This window comes from Papio anubis, chromosome 13, assembly GCF_008728515.1.
Source record: "Papio anubis isolate 15944 chromosome 13, Panubis1.0, whole genome shotgun sequence".
In the NCBI taxonomy this organism is placed as follows: Eukaryota; Metazoa; Chordata; class Mammalia; order Primates; family Cercopithecidae; genus Papio; species Papio anubis.
Window position 1 is genome coordinate 93,838,836 of NC_044988.1, and position 27,286 is coordinate 93,866,121.

Genomic DNA, 27,286 nt, shown 5'->3' on the forward strand with positions numbered 1-27,286 from the left:
AGGTGGGGAGGTACCCCAAAGCCTGGAAAGACCCCGCCGCTAAGCCAAAGGGCAGGAGCAGGACCATGTTCACAGGGGAGGAAATTGAGGTCGAGGCCCACGTGTCCCCGCAGGTGCGCGCACCACTGCCATGCTGGTGTTTGGCGAGAAGACGGCTGACCGCGCGGCACGGCTGCGGAGCCCCCTGCCTGAGCTGGCGGCGCTGACCGCGTGTGCTCACGTGCAGTGGGACTGTGCCTCGCCCGACCCCGCCGCGCTCTTCTCCGTTGCCGCGCCCGCGCTGCCCAACGCGCTGCAGCTGCGCGCCTTCGCCGAGCCAGGGGGCGTAGTGCGCGCTGCGCTGGTGGTGCGTGGGCACCACGCGCCCTTCCTCGCAGCCTTCCGCGCCGACGGCCGCTGGCACCATGTGTGCGCCACATGGGAGCAGAGGGGCGGGCGCTGGGCGCTGTTCTCCGACGGGAGGCGGCGCGCTGGGGCGCGGGGACTGGGCGCCGGCCACCCGGTGCCGTCTGGCAGCATCCTGGTGCTGGGCCAGGATCAGGACTCCCTGGGCGGTGGCTTCTCGGCGCGTGACGCCTTCAGCGGCAACCTCACCGACTTCCACCTGTGGGCGCGGGCGTTGAGTCCCGCGCAGTTGCACCAGGCACAGGCCTGCGCGCCGCCCCCAGAGGGCCTGCTCTTCCGCTGGGACCCGGGCGCCCTGGACATCGCACCCTCGCTGCTGCCCATGGTGTGGGTGCGCCTTCTCTGTCCCGGTACGACCCGCCCCGCCCCGGCCCCACTCCATGGCCCCGAATCCTTCCCTTCCAACCCTGGAACTCGATCCACCCCTTGCCAACCAAGCCACGCCTAGCTCTGGCCACGCCCTCTCCAGGCTGCAGTGCCAGCGAGCTCCAGCATAAGCCTGGTCCCAGCATAAGCCTCCCCCTTACCCCTACCCCGAGCTGGCCACAGTGTCCCTCTCTCAGGTTTCACATTGCCCCCTCACCCCGGGGCCGTGCATCCTGGCTCGCCAGGGTGCGCAGGACCCCTAGGGAGTCCTAACAGCTGCCCCGCGCCTGCCAGTGCCCTCCGAGGAGTGCCCTACGTGGAACCCGGCACCTCGCAGTGAGGGCTCTGAACTCTGCCTGGAGCCGCAGCTCTTCCTCTGCTGCTACCGGACAGGTGCGCCCTGGCTGTGCCCCTGGGCTCTGCTGAAGGGAAAGCCGATGTGGACCAGAGTAGACTGAGAGGGGGTGAGCTATTGGCAAAGTCTGGGAATTCAGAATCATCTCAGAGCTTCAAGGTCTCCATGGAGTCTAAGCCACAGAGCAGTGGGTTCAGACGGACCTGAGGGTGAATCCAAATTGTGTGACGTTGGGCAAGCTCTTTTGCCATTCTGTGCCTCAGTTTCCCCATCTAGAACACTGTGTGTAAGACTCTGGACGCACAGCCATCAAGGTGCTCTTCCTTCCCTGGGCAGCACGTGGTGGGTAGAGGTCGCTGAACAGGCTGGCACCTCTGGGCAGGGGTATTGCCCGGGGCCCAGCCTGGCATCCACTCCTTTGCAGAGACCTATCATCGGCTGCAGGATGCCCAGTCGTGGCCTGGCCAGGATGTTATCAGCCGAGTCAATGCTTTGGCCAATGACATTGTGGTGAGCTCCCTTTCAGGGGCTGGCGAGCCTGGGGGCTCTGTGGGTCACCTCGCTGCACCTCAATTTCCTCCCCTGTAATGGTGTGGCTCCTGGGGGGATCCCCTCATAACAACCAGACCCAGAGTCAGTGGCTCCTCTGCCCACAGCTCCTCCCGGACCCCCTCTCCGAAGACCATGGGACCCTGTCCCCAGCGGAGGCCTCCAGCTTCCTGGGCCTTCTGGAGCATGTCCTGGCGATGGAGATGGCTCCACTGGGGCCGGCCGCACTTCTGGCTGTTGTGCGCTTCCTGAAGAGGGTAGTGGCCCTCGGGGCTGGGGACCCTGAGCTGTTGTTGACAGGCCCCTGGGAGCAGCTGAGCCAACGCGTTGTATCTGTGGCCAGTCTGGTCCTGGAGGAGCAGGTGGCTGACGCATGGCTGTCCATCCGTGAGGTGAGGCTGGCAGGGCTGGGTGGGCAGAGGCCTGGGCTGTGGTTCCAGCCTAGCCACCAGCTGGTTGTGTAGCTGTGGCGGAGTCAGCACCTAGCTCTGGGCTCCATCTCTGCATCTATCGGGAGAAGCTTCTCTTTTGTCTATTTGATAAGTTTAATTTCCACAAACAACTGCACTTGAGGCTGGGCGCAGTGGCTCATGCCTGTAATCCCAGCACTTTGGGAGGTTGAGGCGGGTGTATCACATGAGGTCAGGAGTTTGAGACCAGCCTGGCCAACATGGTGAAACCCTGTCTCCATTAAAAATACAAAATTAGCCAGGCCTGGTAGTGGGAGCCTGTAATCCCAGCTACTCGGGAGGCTGAGGCAGGAGAATCACTTAAACCCAGTGGGTGGAGGTTGCAGTAAGCCGAGATCACACCACTGCACTCCAGCCTGGGTGACAGAGTGAGACTCTCAAAAAAAAAAAAGAAAAAAATTGCACTTGACCAATAGCTTCTGTAGTTAAATGAAATGATTAAGAGCCGCCAGTCAGTAAGAGCCTCCCCCATCTCCAAGAACCTGCTGACCACCTTAAGTGGGGGATCTATACGGAGTGGACAGTCCACCTTGTCCGCCTAAACAGCCCAGACACTCTGGACAACATGAGAGGTGCTATCCAGTTGGAGAGGCTGTTGGAAACCTTGTCCTGGCAGAAGTGGCTGTCGGCCTGGGAGTGATCAGTCCAGAGCAGGGGGGGAACCAAGAATCATGAACAGTGCCTGCAAATTATCTGGGGTTGAAGAAGCAAACCTGGTCCCCCTGGTGGGCCTCAGAGGACAGATTTGGGACTAGGACATGGGGGTAGGGGAAGACGGCGTAATACAGGAGGCTGGTTCTATGGAATGATTTGCTACAGGTAGTGAGCTCCCCATCCTGGGAAGTGTGCAAGCCCATAGTTGATTAGGGATCTGAGGCACTGCAGACTGGGGAAAGCCAGACTGAAGCTCAGTTTTCTTCCCTGGGGAATGGGGATGATCACACCAGCCTTGCTAAGGCAATGGAGAGGCATTAGGGATGAACAGTGTGACTTGCCCAGCACAGAGTAGGTGCCCCATGAATGCAGGTTCCTCTCCTCCCTCCCCTGCTGTCACCACTCCCACCCATGGCTTTCCTTTTGGAATCTCAGTGTTGAGCAACCATTACAGGTCTAGCACTGAGCCACAGCGAAGGGGTAGGCATGGCCCAGCCTTCCGAGTGTGCCCTGGCTGACAAACAGGAGGATGGGGTGGCTTGGGAGATAGAATTGGATAGGTCGAAGGAAGCTGGGGCACGCAGGGCTTCGAATGTCAACCTGAGGACCCAGGGCTTGATCCTGGAGTCCTTAAAGAGCCACAGAGGGTCTGGAGAGGGTAGGACCACCTCCCAGATCATGGAGCGTTCATTCCAGCACTCAGGGCAGACAGCAGTGGGGTGCAGAGTGTGACAGGAAGCTGAGATGCAGCATCTTCCCAGGTGGTTGGTGGGCCTATGACCCTGGTGGCGAGTGTGCAGCGCCTGGCACCCCTGCTGAGCACCACAATGACCTCAGAGCAGCCCCGAATGCGCATCCAGCACCGCCATGCTGGTGAGCCTGCACCCACCTGCCCACACGGCTGGACTCAGACCTCCCTCCTCGCCCTGGTGACTGGGAGCTGTCTGCACTTCCACAGGCACTCTATTCTGTTTCCTGCCTTTGCCCACGCTGTGCCCTGAATCCAGAATGCCCTCTCTCCCTTGATCTCCTAGCAAATGCCTATACATCCTTCAGAACCCCGCGTGGGCATCATTCCCTTTAGGAAGCCTTCCCGTTTTAGCTCTATCCTCCACTGAGAGACAGTTCCTCCCGCCTCTATTACCCCAGAACCTTGAACATGTCTCTCATTGCATTTCTGGCAATTACATAATGGGATTATCTCCCTCCACGGGACACTCCCTAAGTGGTAAGCCGTCTCTGCATCTCGGGGCCAAGCCCAAGTACACACTCGGTGAATGTTTGTAGCCTGAATGGGGGTGCACCTGTGGTGAAGCTTCAGGTACAAACACGTGTCCTTTGGGCTCCCATCAGTTTCTGGTGACTCATCAATATTCAGGTCCTGCCTCGCAGTGACCGCCCCCCCCTTCTCAGTGACCCCCTTCCCCTGGAATTGGAAAAGTCAGATTTGCCTTGGGCAAGTTGCTGAACCTCTCTGAGCAGGAATGGTGGACTCTGAGGCCTATGGCAGGAAGAGAGAGATCCAGACCCTGCTAGCTGGGCTGGCTCAGCAGAAAGACCTCACTCCGAGGTCCAGCCACCCAGCCCCGTTTACCCCCAGGCCTGGAGGTACGCAGCTTACGCTTGAGGGAGGCCAGCACGAGGGGCTGCTTCTTCACAATGCCCGGTGGGCGTCCAGAGGGGCCCGGCCATATCCACATTCCTGCAGGTGAAGCGAGGCGACTCCTCGGAAAAGGTGGGTGAGGATGAGGGGGTGTCGAGAGCCCTGTTGGGTTCTGGGTCAAACCTCAGCTCTAACCATTGCTAGCTGTGCTACTCATCTTTCAGAGTCTCAGTTTGCTCATCTGTAAAATGGGCACATTACTACTTGCCTTGTGGCTTATGAGGTTAAAAGCACCCACCACATAGTGGTGTTCACTTAGTCTCCTCCACGGAACCACGCACCTCTTCCCTCGGGAGTGGGTAGTGGAGGGAGACCCCCTATGCTTGATGCCATGCAGTGGTGGGGGATTAGGGGAAGGGGCAAAGGGCCTTGGAGATGTGAGGTTAAGCACATAGACTGTGGCTGCTTGGAATTTTGACTGTTCCACTTCTTGGCTGTGTGATATTAGGGAAGTCATTTAACCTCTCTGAGCCTCAGTTTCCCTATCTGTAGAGTGGGGAGAGCATCACCCTTAGGGGCCAGCTGGTGGTGCTTGCCCAGCCACCGGGTGGTGCCTTGGTGCCCCTTCCACTCAGCCAGGTCTCTCTGGAGTCACCGCGATCCACAGCTGGTTCACCTCCAGAGTCTTCCAGCATACCCTAGAGGGGCTGGACCTACAGCCCCAGGCCCCTGCCAGCTCAGAGGAAGCAAACAGGGTGCAGAGGTGAGTAGGCGCCACCTGGAAGGTTGTGAGGGCCTGTGTCCCCTCCCCAGGAAGGCCAGAGCCCGCGTTCTGGTGGGTGCATGTGTCCTTAGCAGCCCAGGGCCCACCGTTTCCCACCTCTGCCCGACACACACACACTTCCGCACCTGCCAGAGGTGAACACGGCTCAACTCCCATCTGGGGTTCTGGCTTCTGTGTTGGGACTTACCCAAGTTACCAGCAAGTCCCCAAGGCAAGACTGAACCAGGTGCCAGAATTCCTGATACCTTTTTGGACACAGAGGCTGCCACCTCCACCGTAGGGGCCTGGGTGACGTGCCCCAGCCAGGCACCATCCCTCCTCCACAGCCACCCTTGGAAGCTCCCATTCTGCCCACAGGTTCCTAAGCACCCAGGTGGGGTCAGCCATCATCTCCTCTGAAGTGTGGGACGTCACTGGAGAGGTCAGCATAGCGGTGACATTTCATCTGCAGCACCAGGCCCAGGTACTGGGTGGCGTTTCTGGGAAGCAGCCATCCTGGTGCATGTGTCCTGGCTCAGTTCCCCCAACCCCCAATATTTATTCCTTGGGCAACCAAGGCCTACGAATGCACACAAAATGTACCTGCAAGTCACCTCCATTGTCCTCAAGGGAATGGGAAGGGAAGCGATTGACTGCAGGGGCACCTTATGGCAGGTGGCATTAATGAATGGCGCATTCATTACTCCTCCAACTGTGCACTTTATCCACAACTTGGGAGGGCTAATGTGATTGGCCCCAGCTTGTAAGTGGCAGAGCTGGGATTTCATTTTAGGTCTGCATAACTTGAAAACCTGTTAGTTCTCATGGAGTCATTCACTGCGGCGTGTGCGGTGAATTCATTCATTCACTCTCTGCAGTGTGTGTGCAGGGGCCTTCACATATGAATGTGCTTCATACAAATAAAAATAACCTAAATGTCCATCAGTAGGGGACTACTTTAAAAGTTTTGTAGGTCTGGGCACGGTGCCTCATGACTGTAATCCCAGCACTTTGGGAGGCTGAGGAGGGCGGATCACTTGAGGTCAGCAGTTCGAAACCAGCCTGGCCAACATGGTGAAACCCCATCTCTACTAAAAATACATAAAAGTTAGCCAGGCATGGTGGTACACACCTGTAGTCCCAGCTACTGGGAAGGCTGAGGTAGGAGAATCGCTTGAGCCCAGGAGGCGGAGGTTGTAGTGAGCCGAAGTCACACCACTGCCCTCCAGCCTGGTCGACAGAACAAGATTCTGTCTCAAAAAACAAACAAAAAAAAGTTTTGTAGATACATATGGTCAGCTCTCCATATGGGAGGGTTTCACCACCAAGGATTCAAGCAACCATGGATGGAAAATATTCAGAAAAAATAGCATCTGTACTGAACATCTATAGACTTTTATTTTGGTCTGTATGACAGCTATTTATATATTTATATTTTATTTTCTAAGCAAGATAGCATAACAGCTATTTATATAGCATTTAAGTTGTATTAGGTATTACAAGTAATCTAGAGATGACTTAAAGTATACAGGAGCATGTGTGTAGGTTATATGCAAATAGCATGCCATTTTATATAAAAAACTTGAGCCTTGGCAGGTTTTGGTATCCTTAAGGGTCCTGGAACCCATCTCCTGCAGGTAATAGGGACCAAGTGTGCAATGGAATAGTCAACTGAAAGTTGAATAGGGATTGGGATATTTCTGTATAAACTGACATGGAAAGATCCCCAAGATATGTTCAATTTCATTTCACGTTTAATACACAAATTTCTTCTCCCTTCTGAAACACTGGAATGTTTCAGAGAAAGCTATCTTCTTTGCTCACAACCAGTAATCTTGGACACACACACACACACACACACACACACCACTGCTTATCAGTCTCTTGTATATATCCTCCCAAGACAAAAAAAAAAAAAAAAAAAAGTCAAATTGATTGAGGCCAGGCGTGGTAGCTTATGCTTGTAATCCCAGCACTTTGAGAGACTGAGGCAAGTGGATCGCTTGAGGCCAGGAGTTTGAGATCAGCCTGGGTAACATATGAGAACTCATCCCTACAAAAGAATAGAAAAATTGGCCAGGCAAGGTGGCACAACATCTGCAGTTCCAGCTACTCAGGAGGCTGAGGCAGGAGGATGGCTTGAGCCCAGGAGTTCAAGGCTGCAGTGAGCCATGATCACACCACTGCACTCCAGCCTGGGCAACAGAGCAAGACTCCGTCTCAAAAAAAAAAAAAAAAAAAAATCAAATTGATTGAAATGTCTAAATCTACATATGCTAAAATGCATCCATGTTAAGCATACAATTTGACAAGTTTGGACCAGTGTATATACATGTGTACCACTGCCCCACTCAAGGTCTAGAACATTTCTACCTTCCCAAAAAGCTTCTTTGTGCCCCTTCCCAGTCAGTGTTCCATGCTGCTACCCCAGGAAATCACTGACCTGCTTTCTGTAACCATAGATTGTCTGTCTTGTCTTTTCTTTTCTTTTCTTTTCTTTTCTTTTCTTTTCTTTTCTTTTCTTTTTTGAGATGGAGTTTCGCCATTGTTGCCCAGGCTGGAGTGCAATGGTCGATCTCGGCTCACTGCAACCTCCGCCCCCTGGGTTCAAGCGATTCTCCTGCCTCAGCCTCCTGAGCAGCTGGGACTACAGGCATGCACTACCACGTCTGGCTAATTTTGTATTTTTTTTTTTTTTTTTTTTTTAGTAGAGATGGGATTTCTCCATGTTGGTCAGACTGGTCTCGAACTCCCGACCTCAGGTGATCCACCCACCTTGGCCTCCCAAAGTGCTGGGATTTGCAGGTGTGAGCCACTGTGCCCAGCCCTGTGTCTGTCTTTTCTAGGATTTCATGTAAATGGAATCATCTAGTATGTGTTGAGGCCTGGCTTTTGCTCAGGTCCCATTGTTGAGAATCATTCGTGTTGTTGCACTTTTCAGTAGCTCGTTCCTTTTTCACTGCTGAGTAGTTTTCAGGTATATAGATGTATCATGATTTGTTTTTCCATTTACCTGTTGACAGAGATTTGACTTGTTTTCAGTTTGGGCTACTACGAATAAGTCTGGTATGAACACTCATATACAAGTCTTTTTGTGGATAAATGATTTCTCTTTACTAGGTAGATTCCTGAAAGTAGACTTGCTGAGTTGTAGCATAAGTGTATTTTAACTTCCTAAGAGACTGTCAAACTGTTTTCTAAAGTGGTTGAACCATTTTTACATTCCCACTAGCAGCATTGGAGAGTTCCAGTTGCTCCACACCTCTGCCAACATCCTTGTCAGTGTTTTTAAATGTCATTCATTATAATAGTCATGTATTGATATCTCATTGTGGTTTTAAGCTGCAATTCCTTGAAAACCAATGATTCTGGGCATCTCTTTATACACTTATTAAGCTGTCATATATCTTCCTTTGTTAAATGCATCTTCAAATCTTTTCCCCAATTTTTAAATTATTTGTTTTATCATTGAGTTGTAAGAATTCTTTATATATTTTGGATACAAGTCCTTTGTTAGAGATATGTCTTGTGAATAATTTCTTCTAGTCTGTGGCTTGCTTTTTGTGTTCTTAATAGTATCTTTGGAAGATAAGTTTTTAATTGTGATGAAGTCCAATTTATCAATTTTTGTCTTGCATAGCTCATGCTTTTTGTATCCTATCTAAGAAAGCTTTGGCAATCCAAAGGTCACAAAGATATTCTCAAGGAAGTTTATCACTTTAGCTTTTACGTGTAGGTGTATAATTTATTTCAACTTAAGTTCCATATATTATGAAGGTAAAAAGGTTGAAGTTCATTTTTTTCCATATAGACAACCAGTTCCAACACTATTTGTTGAAAAGATTATTCTTTGCTCCCGTTGAATTTTCTTGTCATCTTTGTTGAAATCAATTGTCTGTATATGTGTAGATCTATTTGTGGGCTGTGTGTTCTGTTCTAGTGATCTATATGCCTATCCCTATGTTAATTTCATACTGTCCTGATTAATGTATCTGTATAGTAAGCCTTGAAATCAGGTAGTGTATCCTTCAACTTAGTTTTTTGGGCTTTTCGCTTGTTTGTTTGTTCGTTTTTTGAGATGGGTGTGATCTCTGGGTGTCACCCAGGCTAGAGTGCAGTGATGCGATCTCGGCTCACTGCAGTTTCTGCCTCACAGGTTCAAGTGATTTTCCTGCCCCAGCCTCCAGTAGCTGAGATTACAGGCACACGCCACCACGCCCCGTCAATTTTTTGTATTTTTAGTAGAGACAGGGTTTCACCATGTTGGCCAGACTAGTCTTAAACTCCTGACCTCACGCGATCCATCAGCCTCAGCCTCCCAAAGTGCTGGGATTATAGGTGTGAGCCACCGTGCCTGACTTAATTTTGTTCTTTTTCTTTTTCTTTTTTTTTTTTTTTGAGACAGGGTCTCATTTTGTTGCCCAGGCTGGAGTACAGTGGTATGAACACAGCTCACTGTAGATTCAACCTCCCTGGCTCAAGGGATCCTCCTCCCACCTCAGCCCCAGCCCTTCAAGTGGCTGGGACTACAGGCGATCTACCATGCCCGGCTAATTTTTATTTTTTTTTTCTTTTTGTAGAGACAGGATTTTTCCATGTTGCCCAGGCTGGTCTCAAACTCCTGACCTCAAGCAGTCCACCTGCCTTGGTCTCCCAAAGTGCTGGGATTACAGGCACGAGCTACCACACTCAGCCTTGTTCTTTTTCAAAGTTACTTTGGCTATTCTAGATTCTTTGCATTTCCATATATATTTTAGAATCAGCTCATAAATGTCTATAGAAAACCTACTAGTATTTTGATTGGCATTGCATTGACTCTGTATATCAATTTGGGAGAACTGGCGTCTTTCAATTCATTATCAAGACATAGCTTTCCGTTTATTTAGAGTTTTTACATTTTTTTCTCAGTGATATATACCTTTCAGTGAACAGATCTTAGAGATATTTTGTTAAATATATTCCTAAGTATTACAAAGTTTTGGATATTACCAGAAATGGTATTGTTTTCTTAATTTTAAACTGTTCATTGCTAGTATACAGTAATATAATTGATTTTTGTACAATGATACTATATTCTGCAACCTTGCCAAACTCACTTAGTACTTACAGTAGCTCTTTTCCTGAATCTCTAGGATTTTCTACATACATTCTCATGTTGTCTGCAAGTAAAGGCAGTTTTTGTTTCTCCTTTCCAATCCATGTCTTTCTGTCTTCCTTTCTTCCTTCCTTCCTTTCTCTCTCTCTTCCTTCCTTTCTTTTTTTCTTTCTTTCTTTCCTTCCTTCTTTCCTTCTTTCTTCCTTTCTTCCTTCCGTCCTTCTTCCTTTCTCTCTCTCTCCCTTCCTTTCTTTCTTTCTTTTCTTTCCTTCCTTCCTTCCTTCCTTCCTTCCTTCCTTTCTTTCTTTCTTTCTTTCTTTCTTTCTTTCTTTCTTTCTTTCTTTCTTTCTTTCTTTCTTTCTTTCTTCCTTCCTTCCTCTCTCTCTCTCTCCTTCCTTCCTGCCTTCCTTCTTCCTTCCTTCCTTTCCTCCCTTTTCTTCCTTTCCTTTCTTTCTTTTTCTTCCCTTGTTGCACCAGCTAGGATCTCTGGATCAATGTTGAATTGGATGGTGAGGCCAGCCATCCTTGTCTCATTCGTTATCTTAGAAGGAAGGCATCTAGACTTTCACCGTTAAGTGTGATGTTTGGGCTTTTTGTAGATGTCCATCAAATGAAGTTCCCTTCTCTTCGTGGTTTGCTGAGAATTTTTATCATGAATGGCCTTTGAATTTTGTCAAATGTTTCTTGCACGTTGATATGATCATATGGTTTTCTCATTTATTTCATTAATCTAGTAAATTGCCCTGACTGATTTTCAAGTGTTAAACCAACCTTGGATTCTTGAGATCAGTGTAATTTGATTATGGTTATATATATATCTTTTATATATATTGCTGGATTCAATTAGCTAGTATTTTGTTGATGATTTTTGTGTTTATGTTCATGAATAATGTGTTCTATAGTTTCCTGTACTGTCTTCCTCTGGTTTGGGTGTCAGATTAATGCTGGCCTCATAAAATGAGTTGGGAAGACTTCTGTCCTCTGTGAATGCTTGATCAGCTTCACCAGTGAATTCCTCTGGACCTCGTGTGTTCTTTGTGGAAAGATTTTTAATTGTGCGTTCTGTTTCTTTGATTGATACAGGTTATTTGGGTGTTTTATTTCTTCTTGAGATGGTTTGGTAATTTGTGCCTTTCAAAGAATGTGTCCATTTCATCCAGGTTGTCAAATTTCCAGCACAGAGTTGTTTATACTGTTTCCTTATGATCCTTTTCACATCTGTAGATGCTACAGTGATGTTTTCTTTTTCATTCTTGGACAGTCTGGCTAGAACTTTGTCAATTTCGCTTATATTTTTATTTTTATTATTTATTTATTTTTGAGGCAGTCTCTCCCTCTGTCGTCCGGGCTGGAGTGCAGTGGCACCACCACAGCTCACTGCGGCCTCGACCTCCTGGGATCAAGCGATCCTTCCAGCTCACCCTCCCAAGCAGGTGGTACTACAGGTCCGTACCACCACGTCTGGCTAATTTTGTTTTGTATTTTTCACAGAGACAGGATCTAACTTTGTTGTCCAAGCTGATCTCAAACTCCTGGGCCCAAGTGATCCCCCTGCCTCAGCCTCCCAAAGTGAGCCACCACGCCCAGCCTTGTTTAATATTCTAAAGGATAAATTTTTGAGATTGTTTTTATATATTAATAATTTAAAATATGTTAAAATAAAAATAAATAAAAGCAATGTGTTACTCATTGTGACAAATTCAGAAAATATAGAGAAGGATAAAGACAAAATGTTATTACCCAGAGATAACCGCTATGAACATTTTGGTGCATTTTACTTAAGCTGTTTTCTGGGCACATAACACTATATGTATGTATTTCCTTTTGCAAAATGAAAGCCCTTGCTCTTTCAGTGGAGCCATGCAAAGCATGGCACTGTGTAAATCTTGAGCAGGTTAACCCTCCTCTCTGAGCCTCAGTTTCCTCATCTGAAATTGCAAGAATTTATAGCTATCTCTTAGGTTGCTATGAAGATCAGCTACAATAAAGGACATGAAAGTGCTTGGCAAGACACAAAGTGAGGTGTGATTACCATCACCCTCGCCAGTCAGGACAGATGGCCCAAGTCCCAAGCTCAGGCTACCTTCACTACCTAGACTGGGGCTGGTACCACTAGCCGCTTGATGTGTCTTCACTGCTTAATGACATGTTATAAAATCTATATTTTTGTCATTGTTTAATTACAAAAGAACTAACACATGCATCATAACACATTCAAACCCAGACCTAACCACTGTTAAGTTCACTGTGTGTTTGCTCCCACACATGCTATGTGTGTACGTGTGTGTGTGTTTTCACAAGTATGCAGACCTTAATTTTTCACATAAATGGGCTTATGTGAAATAAATGGGCTTATGTGCCCAATGTTGTGAATTCTTCCTTTACTGAACAACGTATCACAGAGATCTTTCCACATCAGTAGCCAGAGGTCTGTGTGTTCATCTTACCAGAGGCAGTATCCCAAGGAGAGGAGAGGCACAGTTGCTTAACCACTCCCCAGTGATGGCTGCTTAGCTCGTTCCCAGTTTTTCCACCTTCCACACCAGAGAGTCTGCACTCTCCTCCCTCTGCCTCCCCTCTGCCCCTTCATCCACAATGCATGGTGGGCAACCCCCCGGTCCCTAAAATGCAGAGTCCTTGGCGTCCCTCCATTCTCCTGGTCTCTCTCCTTTCCCATCCACACTCACACCTGCACCGTGCTGCTCAATCCACGCTCATGCACCTGCCCTGTCCCTGTCTCCTGCCTCCAGACCTTCCGTCACAAGCTGGTGGAGCCTGTCTGTGCTTTCTGGAACTACAGTATCAGGTTAGTTTCCATTTCCAGGGTTTTTTTGTTTTTGTTTTGTTTTGTTTGAGATGGAATCTTGCTCTGTCGCCCAGGCTGGAGTGCAGTAGTGCAGTCTTGGCTCAATACAACCTCCATGTCCCTCAAGCGATTCTCCTGCCTCAGCCTCTCAAGTAGCTGGGATTACAGGCGCCCGCCATCACTCCCAACTAATTTTTGTATTTTTAGTAGAGACAGGGTTTTGCCACGATGGCCAGGCTGGTCTCGAACTCCTGACCTCAGGTGATCCACCCGCCTTGGCCTCCCAAAGTGCTAGGATTACAGTGAGCCACCGAACCCAGCCTTTAAGATGATTTTTTAAAAAGATGTCCACTCTGCTTGGGGATGAGGCAAGACTTACACATGGTTTTGACCTCTGTTCACCATCTGCCTTTCAGGGTGACTCCAGGCTCCTCCCAGCTCTAGGACAAGCTGGGGCAGGAGGATGTGTTACCCAGCAGGTAGTGAGCTCCCTGTCATGAGAGTATGTGCAGGAGGAAGCACTCACTCTGTGAGATGCCTAGGAAGGGACTCATCTGTCAAATGGGTGTTGAACTTGATCTATCTGAGGCCAGGGCCCTAGGGCTCTTGAAGGAGCAGAGCAGGCTCCAGGGATTAGCCCGGCTCCCTGCCCTGGATCTTTAGCTGAGGTAGGGAACCTTGGTCCCAGTGGCTCAGTAATTAATGAAGTTGATAAACAGCGATCACTGGTATCAGCCCCGCCCTCCTACCATCCTAAGAATGTCAAGCATATTTTATAGGTGAAAAACTGAGATCCAGGAAGGGGCGGTGACTCCCCAAGATCACGTAGCTGGTTAGAGGCAGGGCGGTGATGGGCCCCAGGCTTTGGGGAGAGCCTTTCCCCTGCTTGCTCCTGGCCCCTCACCCCCTTGTCCACCTTATCTCAAGAGCCCTCTGTTCCCTCCCCATCCCCCAAGCCCATATACAGGGGGTGCCTGGGCCACCACGGGCTGCTCCGTGGCTGCCCTGTACCCGGACTCCACCGCCTGCTTCTGCAACCACAGCACCAGCTTTGCCGTCCTGCTGCAAATCTATGAAGTACAGGTGAGTGCACGGTGGGAAGGGGGTGTCAGGAGGGGGGTCCTTAGCTGGAGGTGAAGAGAAGAGCCAATAGGTAGTAAGAAGAAGCCTCTGAGGGATGCCAGCTGTCATAGATTGTGGGGGACAGGGCTGAGCGCAATAGTTCATACCTGTTGTCCCAGAACTTTGGGCGGCTGATCACTTGAGCCCAGGAGTTCAAGACCAGCCTGGGCAACATGGCGAAACCCCATCTCTACAAAAAATGCAAACATTAGCCAGGCATGGCGACTCACGCCTATAGTCCCAACTACTCAGGGGGGCTGAGGCAGGAGGATTGCTTGAGCTCAGGAAGTCGAAGCTGCAGTGAGCCAAGATCATGCCACTGCATTCCAGTCTGGGTGATAGAGCAAAACCCTGTCTAAAAATAAATGAGTAAATAATAAATTGTAAACAACTTGTTGGGGGGAAACTCTAAGGGGACATCAGGAGGGGCTGGACTCACTGGAGATGGAAAGGGGCCCTGAGTGGTCACTTGCTGAGAAGTCAAGTGGGATGGGACCTAAGCCTCAGGAATGCTGGGGTCACCTGGCATGTTGAGGGGCACGTTAGAAAAACAGGTTACCAAATGCACTTTTCCTGTAAAGTCAGGGCCAGGCATGGTGTCTCCCACCTATAATCCGACCACTTTGGGAGGCCAAGGCAGGCGGATCATTTGAGGTCAGGAGTTGGAGACCAGCCTGGCCAACATGGTGAAACCCCATCTCTACTAAAAATACAAAAATTAGCTGGGCATGGTGGCCCGTGCCTGTGGTCCCAGCTACTCAGGAGGCTGAGGCACAAGAATCACTTGAACCCAGGAGGCAGAGGTTGCAGTGAGCTGAGACTGCGCCACTTGCACTCCAGCCTGGGGGACAGAGTGAGACTCAAAAAAAAAAAAAAAAAGAAAAAAGAAAAGTCAGAGCGTGGATGCTTTTCCACATCACGAACGATCCACCCACAGCCCCATTCTGACGACACTCCATGGTCCCTAGGATCCCTCCGCGTGAGCACATCGGTCAGCGCTCTTAGTAGCTGTCCAGTTGGTGGAATCTGGGCCAGTTGGGGTCAGTCTAGGGAGAGCCAGCAGGAGAGAAGGACATGCTCACACCTGCTTATTAAATGCCTACTGTGTGCAGGCCTGGGCCCTGCTGGCTGCTGCTGCACTGCAGACGTGAATATGGCATGGGGGGGCCTTACAGTCACCAGGCGGGGCGAGGTCTGGCCTGGGTCGGGTCTGGGTGGTGCCAGGGGGTTTTCTCTGTCCCTCCACACAGAGAGGCCCTGAGGAGGAGTCGCTGCTGAGGACTCTCTCATTTGTTGGCTGTGGTGTGTCCTTCTGCGCCCTCACCACCACCTTCTTGCTCTTCGTGGCGGCCGGGTGAGGAGAGTTCACCACCGTAGCCTGGCTGCCTGGGCCCTCCCCGCCCCGCTCAGGCCTCCATGTCCCCATCGGTCGGGTGTCCACCCTTGGTCCCGGCAGAACCTCGGTCTGAGCCTCTCCTTAGGATGTGCAGGGTCCCCTGTGGAGCTGCTTTCTTTCCCTCCACCTGCCCAGGCACAGGGGACCGGGCAGGACAGGGGCCTGCGGAGTGTGGGGACCGGCAGTGGTCTTGTTAACGGACTCCTCTGTCCTCTCCAGGATCCCCAAGTCGGAGCGAACCACAGTCCACAAGAACCTCACCTTCTCCCTGGCCTGTGCAGAGGGCTTCCTCATGACCAGCGAGTGGGCCAAGGCCAATGAGGTGGGCGGTCAGTGGGTGGGCCGGAAGCCCAGGGAAGCCTGGGAAAGTGCCTGTGGGTTTTCCTAGGGTGACCCCCTGCCCCCCACCATTTTCACTTGGCTCCACTTCCCTGGGGAGGAGCAGGGCCCCAGGGAGGAAAGGCTCCAAATGGTGGAGCGGGGCCCAGGCTGCTGCCCAGAGGCCTCACCCGCTGACACTTCTTTGGGTTGGCAAGGCCAGGCTGGGCACAGGGCTGCGGGGCCGGCCTGCACCTGCGTCTGACCTCGGACCTAGGTGGGGATCCCCACCCTCCCCCGCTCCCACAGGTGGCATGTGTGGCTGTCACAGTCGCAATGCACTTCCTCTTTCTGGCGGCATTCTCCTGGATGCTGGTGGAGGGGCTGTTGCTGTGGAGGAAGGTGGTAGCTGTGAGCATGCACCCGGGACCAGGCATGCGGCTCTACCACGCCACAGGCTGGGGTGAGGCCTGCTCTGCGCCCGCACTCTCTTCTCCCCAGCTGTACCTTGCATGGCCGACCCTGCCATCTAACACGGCCCCACGCTCAGCACTCAGCACCCAGCACCACTCAGCATCCGGCATTTAGCATCACCCAGCACCCAGCAACACCCAGCACCCAGCAACACCCAGCACCCATCTCTGACATGACCTCAATTTCCTTAGTCCTATTAACCTCCAATTTACCCAAGCCCCTTCCTCATAATCCGTCTCCACTTCCCAGCCTCCCCTCTCCATCCACAGTGCTATCTCCCCAAATCTGAAGCCAGCCAGTTGCCCAGCCTCCATCTCTGGAGACGCCCAGCTGTAGCTTCCAAAGCAGCCTCAGCTCTCCCCACTCCCAAACTACTGTGGCTCCAATGCCACCCCAACAGTATCAGAGCCCCCAGCCCTGCTCCTTGGACCTCCCCAGTGCCCCAAGTACAACCTCCAGTAGGGGACAGCTGCAGCTTGGCGGGGGCGGTTCTGGGTCCTGGAGAAGAAAGAGCAGGTGACCCGGCTTTGAGACCCCCTTCCCCCTCCCCTAGGCGTGCCTGTGGGCATTGTGGCAGTCACCCTGGCCATGCTCCCCCGTGACTACGTGGCCCCTGGACATTGCTGGCTCAACGTGCACACATATGCCATCTGGGCCTTCGTGGGGCCTGTGCTCTTCGTGCTGACTGTGAGCGGGGGACCTGCAGGGGAGGGGTGTGTTGGGGACGGGGAAGGCCTCTCACCCACTGACCCCAGGTTTCCAGGCCAACACCTGCATCCTGGCCCGTGTGGTGATGGTCACCGTGTCCAGCACCCGCCGCCGTGCCCGCATGTTGAACCCACAGCCCTGCCTTCAGGAGCAGATCTGGACCCAGATATGGTGAGGCCCCAGAACGGGGGGGCCAAGAGGAAGCAGGAAGTGCAGGGTCAGCCGGCGCCAGGCATGAGGCTCACCGGGCAAGAGCACGTGCGAGTCTGTGTCCAGAGCGTGGCCGTGTGGCCATGCCCGAGTCTGTGTTGAGTATGTGGGTGCATATGTGTCCCTGCATCTGTGTCACACATGCTCGGGCATGTCAACTTGTGTCAGCATGCACCTATGCACCCATGCACCCATGCGTGTCACATGTGGGGATGGTCACTGATCCGTGTGAGGGAGCTGTGGACATTAGCCACTGTTCGAGGGGTGCACTGTCTACGGAAGGTACTGATAGCCTACAGGAGACAAAGTAGGGGAGACCCTCAAATCAGGGCTAGCCCCAGACGTTCAGGGTTAGCTCCAGAAGTTCAAGTTCAGGGTGAGGACCTGGGTCCCTGTTCCCGCCAAAGACCCCCATCGCCCTCCGGGGTCACGCTCTGCAAGAGGGGGACCCCGCCGGCCTCTTTTCCCAGCCCTACCTCCTTGCTGGCTTTCTCCTTCCCCACCCATCCTCCACCAAGCACAGGGCAGCCCAAGCTGGGGGGACCCCCGAAAAGCCAGGGAACCCCAGGGCCCTTAGAGAGGGAGAAGGGAGTCCTGACCCCATCCCTGCTGCTCCCACTGCTCAGGCCTCGGCCCCTGCCCTGAACAGCTACCACCCCGTTCCTTCCAGCCAGGCTGGGGGCTGGGACCCCATCTCCCAAGTGCCACTACCCTACTTCATGCCACCTCTGTCTCTGAGGAGGGGGGCAACAAAGTCCAGTCAAAGGTCCTGGCTCCCTCTAAGTCCTGCTGAGCCATGGCCCTAGCCCTCAGCTGCCACCCCACTCCAGGCACTTACAGGTGCTGCTATCCTTGGAACCCTGCGGGGAGCTCCCCAGGCCTCCAACCCCCGTCAGCCCTGCCTGCCCTCCTACAGGGCCACGGTGAAGCCTGTGCTGGTCCTGCTGCCCGTCCTGGGCCTGACCTGGCTGGTGGGCATCCTGGTGCACCTGAGCCCCGCCTGGGCCTACGCTGCCGTGGGCCTCAACTCCATTCAGGTACCTCCAGCCCCAATCTTCTGGGACTAGGCCCTGATATGCATGAAAGCTCGGAGGGGACGACCGGGGTGTCAGGGACTGGGGCGGGGGGTGAGCCCTCCATCATAGGAGACATTCAACAGCAACTGGGACATTCTCTCTAAGAAGGAGTTTTGAGTGTGGGGGGGGAACAGGCAACCTCCAATCAACCAGCGGTTCGTGCAGGAGGCTCCTGGGGCCCCTCTGCCCACTACGGAGGCTTAGGCCCAGAAAGAGGGTGTTAAGGCTCACTGTGCTTGGACACTCAGGGTCTGGCAGAAATTCCAGCCCCTTAGCTGGTGCCAGAGCCACTTAGTTCTTGCCAGGAAGCTGGGGAGGGGATGCAGAGCATCAGTCACCTCCCGCTTGGGGTCTGCGGCCTGCTGGGATAGCCGTTTAGAAGAGGTTTGGTGAGGAGGCCTGTTCATGAGGCTGCAGGAAAGGGCCCGGGCTCCCCGGGTCTCTCAGGGCCTGTGTCAGGGAGGGGGCCAACTAGGTCCCTCTTGGGGGATTGGCAGGTCTGTGGAGGACCAGAACATTAACTGCAGTGACAGCCAGGGGGCTGGGTGCTGGGAGTCAGGGGGGCCCACCGAGGCCCTTCCTGGCCCCTCCCTTTCCCTCGACCTCCCTGGACCATTCCGCCAGGCACCTCTCCCTGTCATCTGCCCCTCTTGCTCCCCGCTTTCCCGGCCCGGGTCCCTCTCAGGGCCAAAAGGTGGGTGGGTGAGGGCCCAGGCTGGACTGTGCCAGGCTCAGGAAGTCAGGTGCAAACTCCACCCAGGGTCCGTGTGCCCTCCGAGCTGGGGACCCTCCATCTTTTCCTTGAAGAATGGGAGCCAAGGTGGTAACAGCCACTCACAGTGCCTGGGTGCTCCCTCTGAGCCCCAGGCCAGGCTCCTATTTTTATCTCTCAACAAGCCTTGTAAGTGGGGAAACTGAGACCTCATGGGGTCACCTGCCCAAGGCCCCCCAGGAGGCAGCATCAGTGCTAGGACACCACTCCAGAGTCTGTGTTCTCAGCCACAGGGCATCCAGCTGACTGCAGATGGGTCCTGGCTGGTCCCTGGGAGCATGCTTGGACCCAGTTACTCATTCGTCCGTGTGCTAGTCACAGCTCGCCCGGTGTGCCAGGCACTGTGCTGGGTGCCAGGCCACAGCAGGGAACGAGGTAGCAAAAAGCCCCTGTATTTGTGGAGCTGCCCTTGGTAGAGCAGAAAAACCATGGCCACGATGAAGAAATGAAGTGTTCAGTGAGGGGACGAGGCAGGGGAGCCCTCTTCCAAGCCCCACGCCCCCCAGGGCTTCATGGCTGGGTTCAGTCTGGCTGGCCCCTGGCGAGGCTTCTCCACCTGTCACACGGTGGGGCAGGTGGTGGCATCCTGTTGCCATGGCGATTCCTCCAGCTCTTTCCCAGGTGCCCCTCTCCACATCATGGGGCGTTGGATCCCTGATGCTCTCCGTCCTCACCTGTGCCCCTCAGGTGGGCAGAGACACAGCCATGGGGCAATGCCACCGTCGCACCGTCTCAGCTCCCTCCCGTCACTTCTCATTCTTTCCTCTCTCTCTGTCCCAATCTTGGTCCCTGAATCTTCTCTGGTTCTGTCTCTCAGGCTCCCCCTCTGTCACTGTCCCCCTCTCCCTGTGCCCCTCTCACCCTCTGGCCGTGGATGTTTTTTCTGGCACTGACCCCACCTGGCTCTTTCTGGGTCTGTCTTCATGTTTCTCCACTTCTCTCCTCTGTCTCTGTGACACCGGATTGTTTTTTGTTGGTTGGTTTTGTTTTTTGTCTTTTTTTTTGAAGCTAGAGTCTCATTCCGAGTGCAGTGGCACAATCTCGGCTCACTGCAACCTCTGACTCCCAGATTCAAGCGATTATCCTGCCTCAGCCTCCTGAGTAGCTGGGATTACACACCTGGATAATTTTTGTATTTTTAGTGGGGACGGGGGTCTCACCATGTTACCCAGGCTGGTCTTGAACTCCTAACCTCAAGTGATCCTCCCGCCTCGGCCTCCCGAAGTGCTAGGATTACAGGCATGAGCCACCATGCCCAGCCCTCTGACACCGGTCTTTTTATCTCTGCCTCTCCATCTCCGTGTGCATGACCTTCTCTTGCCCCTGCCTAAGGCAGCCTCAGATCACCCTTGAGATGCTCACCTGGTGAAGGCAAGGAGCGGCTGCCTTAGGCAGGAGCTCAGAAGGCAGGAGTGGGGTCTGGGCCCTGCCGCTGACAGTCACATGACCCTCTTGGGCTCAGGGCCCTGTTCTCTCAGTCCCTCTCCCCAGGCACAGCCTTTCCCTTCACCTCTCCTTTGGTCTCTCTCTCTTGTGTCCACCGAGGTCCCTCTGTGTCTTCCCCTCGCACTCTACCTCCATCCCTATCCCCCTGTCACTCTCTGTCAGTCTTGGGCATAAGTTGGGTACATCCCACTCTTAGGAGGGTGACCAAGTGACCAGGGAGGAGGCCTGGGACTCAGGGATGAAACTCTGCCCAACCTCATTCACTCTTTGTAAGTCATTTGTATCTTTCTGGCCCCTGTGCCGGGTTGTGTCCAGGGAGAGCAAAGCCTCACTTCTATAACCAGCCGTAGCTCACACTTGCCCTGGTGGACAGAGCCTTGTTGTGAGGCCTGGAGAAGTGGCACCAGGCCTCCGTTTCTACATCTAACTGAAGGGGATCAGATTCCCACCCGCCTCATGGGATCATCGTGGAGTTTGGCTGACATAACATTTGCCAAGGCTACGCACGATACCTGGCACGTGCTAGGAATCTCACGAGTGTGAGCTCATTGTTTTGTTCAGTTGTTCAACACGCACTCCCCTAGCACCTCCCTGTGCCCTGGCTGGCCTGCACGCTGGGGGACGTGGAGATGCCCAGGGCCAAAGAATTCTGTGACATTCTCAGCCTGAGGGAGAGGCAGACATTAAAACCACACAACCACAGTGTGTCCTGACTGAGGCCGAGAGAAAACGGGCCTTGGTCAAGGCAGTGTGGGGACAGAGGAACAGGTCATCAGAGGCAGAATGGGCCACCTGGAGGGGGTCACTCTCAGCCAAGACCTGACAGCTGTATGGAGAGGGGGAAAAGAATGTTTTAAGCCGGGGGAGGGGCATGGTGGGGTCAAATGGCTGGGAGACATGAGGGGTAAGGCTGGTGAGAAATGGGGCAGGAGGGAGTGTGGGGGGCAGACGGCATAGGGTCCTCAAAGCTGTCGTAAAGAGGTCAGACTTGGCCGGGCGCAGTGGCTCACGCCTTTAATCCCAGCACTTTGGGAGACCGAGGCAGGTGGATCACCTGAGGTCAGGAGTTCAAGACCAGCCTGACCAATATGGTGAAACCCCGTCTCTACTACATACAAAAAATCAGCTGGGTGTGGTAGCGGGTGCCTGTAGTCCCAGCTACTCGGGAGGCTGAGGCAGGAGAATCGCTTGAACTAAGAGGGCAGAGGTTGCAGTGAGCCAAAATTGTGCCATTGCATTCCAGCCTGGGCAAGAAGAGTGAAAACTCTGTCCAAAAAAAAAAAAAAGAAAAGAAAAGAAAAGAAAAAAAGAAAAGAAAAGGAAAGAAAGAAAAGCTCAAATTTTGTCCCGGGCTAGTTGGGAGCCATGCAGGGTGTCAGGCAGGTGCTGGTGTTCTTGGGTTGGCATTTGGAAAGGTGCCTTTGGGTGGTGAGGAGTGGGTAGAAGGAAATGGAATGGAGAAGGCAGTGCAGAGGCTACAGAGAAAGAACAGGCTGGGCGTGGGGACCTGGGAGTCTTTGGGGTCTGTCTTGGAGAATGGGGGTGATGGTATCACCTCAGTTGGTGCCTGGGCACCAGGGAGACCAGCCAGGCTCTTGGGCTCCAGCTTTCAGCCCTGGGAGGCTGGAAGGCCCCAAGGAATTCCAGGCCCCCACCTATGCCCTCCTGCCTGGGCCGCAGCACAGGAGCAGCTGCCTGTGACACTGCCCAGGGGGGATCCCAGGACAGCCTCAGGGCTGGACCACACTGGAGCTTAGGACCCATTCCTCTGTCCCCCACCCCCAGCTCCTGGTCCCTCTCCATCAAATGCGGAGAATGAATCCACCCCTGCCACAGACTTGCTGCGAGGGTCAAGTGAGGGCCCAGATGTGATGGTGCAGGGAGGGTGGTGAGGGCCTCTTGGTCCCACGGTGTGGGAAGAGGGAGCCAGCTCTGCCCCAGCCACTGTGTGAGTCCCTCACAGGCAGCACCTCCCATCCCCTCAGGAGCCAAGTCCCGGCCTCATCTCCCCTTTCCAGATGAAAAGACGGAGACTCAGGGAAGTGAAGGCCACTCAGCTAGAGGCACAGGGAGAAGGCACTCCCAGGGCTGTTGTCCCAGGACCTGACTTGGCCTTGGAGCCTCAGGAAGGTGTCCCCCTCCTAACCCTACCGCACAGCATAGCGAGGCGGTGAGGATGGGACAGGCCCAGGGTGGGGCACAGAGGACTGGAGTCAGGCTGCCTGGTGAGCAGAGGCTGAAAGTTGGGGTTGCATGGGACAAAACCCCTTCTGGTCCCCCATCCTGCTAAATGCCACAGCTGCCCCTCCGCAGGCAGACACGAGGGCAAGGCCGACTTACTGCCCATCAGCCTGTCTCTGGGTATCTCTGCGAGTGTCTCTGCCCCTGCGGGGCGCCGGGACCCCAGGCAAGGCCAGGCTGTGGGGGATGGGGTCGGGGGCTCAGGGCTGAGGCATCACCCACTCGCTGGGTCTGTCCTCAGGGGCTGTACATCTTCCTGGTTTATGCTGCCTGCAATGAGGAGGTGAGTCTGGGGGCGCCGGCTGCAGGGAGGGGGGTCCGAGGGGTGGGGAGGGTCCCTGACCTGACCTCCAAGCGTTCCCCCAGGTGCGGAGCGCCCTGCAGAGGATGGCTGAGAAGAAGGTGGCCGAGGTGCTCAGGACGCTGGGGGTGTGGGTGGGGGCGGGAGGCCCCCAGAGCCAGGTCCCAGCCCCCACATCCTCTCCTTTCAGTCCTGTGCCAGCCCTGCCAGCTGGGGGACCAGCCTGAGGCCCCCAGGTTCCTGGGAGGCAACCCGAGGGAGCCCCATAGCCTTGGCTCCACCCCGGAGACACGCGGCTCTCAGAGGTACTCTCAGCACCCAGGTGGGGATGCTGCCCAGTGCCTCAGTTTCCCCAGCACTCAGGCAGAGCTGGGAGGACAAGGGCAGATCCTTTTAGTCCATCTGAAAAAAAGGAAACCAGGGCCCAGGAAACTCTGCAGCCCTGTGGCTTGAGCAATGTCCTGTCACTCATTCCCCACTGCCAGGAAACCCGGGTTCCTGGGGCCTGGCCCAGGCATAGACTTGTCCAGGGTGACCTTCCCTGGGGCTGCATGCAGAAGGGTTTGGGGGATTCCTGGAGATGGTGAGTAAATGAGGTCGGGGCTCTGAGGCAGGGCATGGGTTGAATGACTTCGAGGCCAGGCCAGAGGTTCCAATCCTAGCTCCCAGTCACCTCCTGTGTGCCCCTGGGCAAGTTCCCTTCCCTCTCTGGGCCTCATTACAAATCTGTGAGGTAAACCTTGGAGTGGATTCTTACAGTATTGGATCCTGAGGGCCCCACTCCCAGGATGGGGGAGCAGAGAGAGCTCTCCCTGCCTTCATCTCTGAAAAGTTTGCATTTTCCTCACTAGGGACCTATGGCCCTAGAACCCCCTCAGCCTTCTCCTCCATTGCAAACCCGGAGAGACAGGTGAGGCTGGGACAGCGTGGGTCACACAGGGCTCTGCTAGGGGGCTGGCAAGGCCAGCAGGCAGGGTCAGGAAGCCACAGGGCCTGGGTAGGGCCGGGATGGGGGCTTCCCTGGGATCTGTTTCTCTGTTCCTGGGCTGAAGCGCCCAGGGAGGGGGAGCTGCTGGCCGCAAGCTGGCAGAGGCCCCTATAGCCAAGGATCCCCAGGGCAAGGGGCAGCAGAAGGAGTGGGAGCCACCCCTGTGACAGCCCCTCTGTCCTCAGGCTGTGGAACTGACAGCATTCAAAGCTTCAGGTACAGTCCCCACCTCAGCGGGTCCCCTCTTTTCTTTTTGGGCCAGGACACCCGCTAAGCCCCCCTGTACCAGGATGGAAGTGATTTGAAATCAATATACCCAACCTCCCACAATTGCAGAGGCCCTCCCCTCACTCCACAGGTCCCCTGGGAGCACTGGGGGCCTGTTGGGGACCAGGCAGTACCCCTTGGGAGAGCTTCGTTAGAGAGTAGGTCATGGAACCCTAGTCTGAGCGGGCGCTGCCAAGGAGCACAGCCTGCCTCCCTCTGTCCTCCCCTCTCTCTGCCCCCCAAGTCCAGCACCCCTCCTCACCCTCTGAGGGCTCCGGCCTGATGCCCTAGGACCCAGAGCCTTCCAAACCCGCTGAGGCACAAGTGCTTTCCTCCAAGGCGGCAGGTCACCAGCTGATGGGGGCATGACAGGGGCTGGGCAGTGGCAGGGGGGACTGTGGGAGGGTGAGGACACCCCAGGTCCGGCTCAGGGAGAGGACTGAAGCCTGGGGAGCTCAGCTGGGCCCAGGGGAGCCATGGGGACCCTGCCCGCTGGTCGCTTCCCTCAGGGAACACTCCTTCCATCTGAAACCCACACGGCCCCAGCCTCGGCCAGGCGACTGTTTCCAGTCAAGGCAAGAGCCCTGTTTACCAGGCTCCTCCCAGGGGCAGGCTCAGTGCTCAGCCCAGGCACCTGCTGATTCTGAGCCAGTGAGGGGGAAGTGGAGGTGCCTTTCTCCACCCATTGCGCGGATGAGGAAGTTGAGGCACAGAAAGGCGCCGCCGCTAGCCAGAACCTGAACAGAGCCAGGGCCAGGCCCCCACTGGCGCGGATGGGGGACTCCAGGCACAGCAGTAGCCACACGGGTGTAAACGTAGGGCCACGTGAACCCGGGTCCGTGGGATCCCAGGCCCCGACCAGCCCCCATCCCCGGCTGGCATCTCAGTCCCGGAGAGTCTCAGCTTCCCCTTCTGCAGAATGGGCTGGAGGCGCCCCCCATAGGCCCGCCCAGACGCCCCCCGGGGCCAGCGCCCCTCCCCCACCCGCCCCACCCCCACCCGCGGGCGCCGCGGCTGCAGGAACAAGAGAGCGGCGGCGCCTCTGCGCTCAAGTGACAGCGCCTTTGTCTCCGCTGAATGGGTGCGTTGCTAGGGCCGCTCGTAGCAACGGAGCCGCTTCCACCTGGGCCCCACCCTCCGGACCCCCCACCCGGCCCGGCTCTCTGGACGCCTCCACTTCCAGTCCCGACCCCACCCCGCAGGCCACTCAGCGGCCGGAGTTGTGAAGGCGCGGGGCAGCGGGGGCTGCCAAGCTGTGTCCCACACGGGGCCGCCACCGCCCCTCCTGAAAGGCCGCGGAGCCCTCGGGGCATGCGGGTGTTCCGAGGATGGAGAAACTGACTCACAGCCAGCGAGGACTGGCCAGGGTCTCCCCCAGCCTCAGTTCCCAGAGCCCATCCATCCCCGGGTTCTCCACCAGGATCCTCTGCCAGCCCAGCCCAAGGGCGCACTTTCCCACCAGGTTTCTAGGGAGTGTCTGGGAAACTCGTCGCCAGACCCTGCCCAGCTCAGCTCTGCTGGGACCCCAGACCCCAGAAGGGCGCAGCGGGAGTCCCTGAGAGCCAACAGCGGCCCCTGCTCCGGCGGCCTCAGCCTCTGACTTTTCCTAAAGGAGTGTGGGCCTCAGCCCCCTGCTCCCCTAACCCACCAGGTCCCCAGGCTCTTTCCCCCAGTCTTTGCCTGTCTGTGATCCGCTCCTTCCCACCTGCCCCGAAGTTCCAAGGGGCGCTGCAGTGTCTGGTAATAAATAGAATTGTTGGGTTCTCCTGTCCTCTGGGAGTCGTCCTGGCCTGGGCAGAGGGAGAGGACGCCGGGCCCTCTGGGAGGAGGGAGGAAGCCAGAGAAGCTGCCACTTGGCTTTGGGACTCCAGGACATCAGCCTCATCATCAGGGTAGGCGCAGCCAGCATTTATGAGCGCTTGCTGTATCACTGGACGGTGCTGAGCCCTTTACCACCTCAGAGTCACGGGTCCTCACTGCCGTGCTGAGCCACCGTCACTCCTGCTGTGCAGAGGAGGACACAGGCTCAGACCACTCAGGCCTGGGGTCTCCCAGGCCCTGTAGCAGAGGTGGCAGGGGTGACAGTTGGTATGAGTGGGAGCCACCTAGGCAGACAGCTCACAGGTAAGTTGCTAGTCTGGACACCTCCAAGTCACACCATGGGACCAGGACCTGCCACCACAGTTGTGTGGCTGTGGGTAAGGTCATTCTGAATCTTGGTCTCTTCTCGGTAGAATGCGTTTCAGGGCAGGGAGGGGAGCAGGGATGTGAGGGCTCTGCACCAGGCCTGGTTCCAGGGTGGACCCCAAGGCTGGCGGCAGGGAAATGAGGGCCCAGGCTCTGGGAGTGGAGGCACACAGGCAGCCAACACTGTCCTGCTGACGCCAGCCTGGCTCACATCCTGCTGGGGCCAGGTGACAGGTGACATGGCATAGCCAGGACCTCCAAGCAGCTCCCGGGAGGTGGGGCAGGGCTGGATGAGAAGCAGATGGGACCCAGTGAGGCATGCATAGCTCCCAGGGGCCTCCAGCTTCCACGCTGGACCATGCCTGGGTTGAGTCTGGGACAAAATCTGTCCAGGGTGTTGGCCCCACCCACACAGGTACAGGGCCCGGGTGCTTCTTGCTGAGGATGGTTGTATAGCCTCTCCATGCCCATCCGTCCTCTGTCGAATGGGGGACATCATACCCACCCAACGGGCCATGCGAGGGGTCCGCACAGTCCTGCACTTGGTTCCTGGCACAGCCCTCAGCAAGCACTCAGAAAGTGTCAGCTGTGGCCCGAGTCAGCTGTGGCCTGGGCTGTGGGGGCCAGAGCCTGTGGCCCAGAGGAGGTTCAAGGCCTTGAAGGCGCCAGACTGGGGAGGCAGTCCAGAGAGAAGACAGCATGGCTTCGTGGGGC

The 27,286-nt window shown here is 54.9% G+C and overlaps 1 protein-coding gene across 3 annotated transcripts; it reads left to right on the forward strand.

Moving 5' to 3' along the window:
- The first annotated feature begins 114 nt into the window (after positions 1-114).
- On the forward strand, positions 115-25,939 carry ADGRD2 (adhesion G protein-coupled receptor D2). 3 transcript variants are annotated; one of them, XM_031654498.1, is made up of 22 exons: positions 115-755; positions 1,066-1,164; positions 1,551-1,636; positions 1,783-2,067; positions 3,561-3,672; positions 4,400-4,534; positions 5,042-5,165; positions 5,544-5,649; positions 13,011-13,066; positions 14,023-14,149; positions 15,439-15,542; positions 15,804-15,906; positions 16,212-16,365; positions 16,930-17,063; positions 17,140-17,255; positions 18,211-18,331; positions 23,071-23,112; positions 23,196-23,240; positions 23,321-23,435; positions 23,982-24,040; positions 24,304-24,334; positions 25,848-25,939. In XM_031654498.1, exons 1-22 carry the CDS (start codon positions 131-133, stop codon positions 25,853-25,855), a joined length of 2,787 nt encoding a protein of 928 aa, XP_031510358.1. In that variant the 5' UTR covers positions 115-130; the 3' UTR covers positions 25,856-25,939. The 3 variants fall into 3 exon arrangements, with proteins under 3 accessions (XP_031510358.1, XP_021782849.1, XP_021782848.1); XM_021927157.2 differs by lacking the exon at positions 25,848-25,939 and having other exon boundaries at positions 24,304-24,673; XM_021927156.2 differs by lacking the exon at positions 25,848-25,939 and having other exon boundaries at positions 23,982-24,390.
- The last annotated feature ends 1,347 nt before the right edge of the window (positions 25,940-27,286 follow it).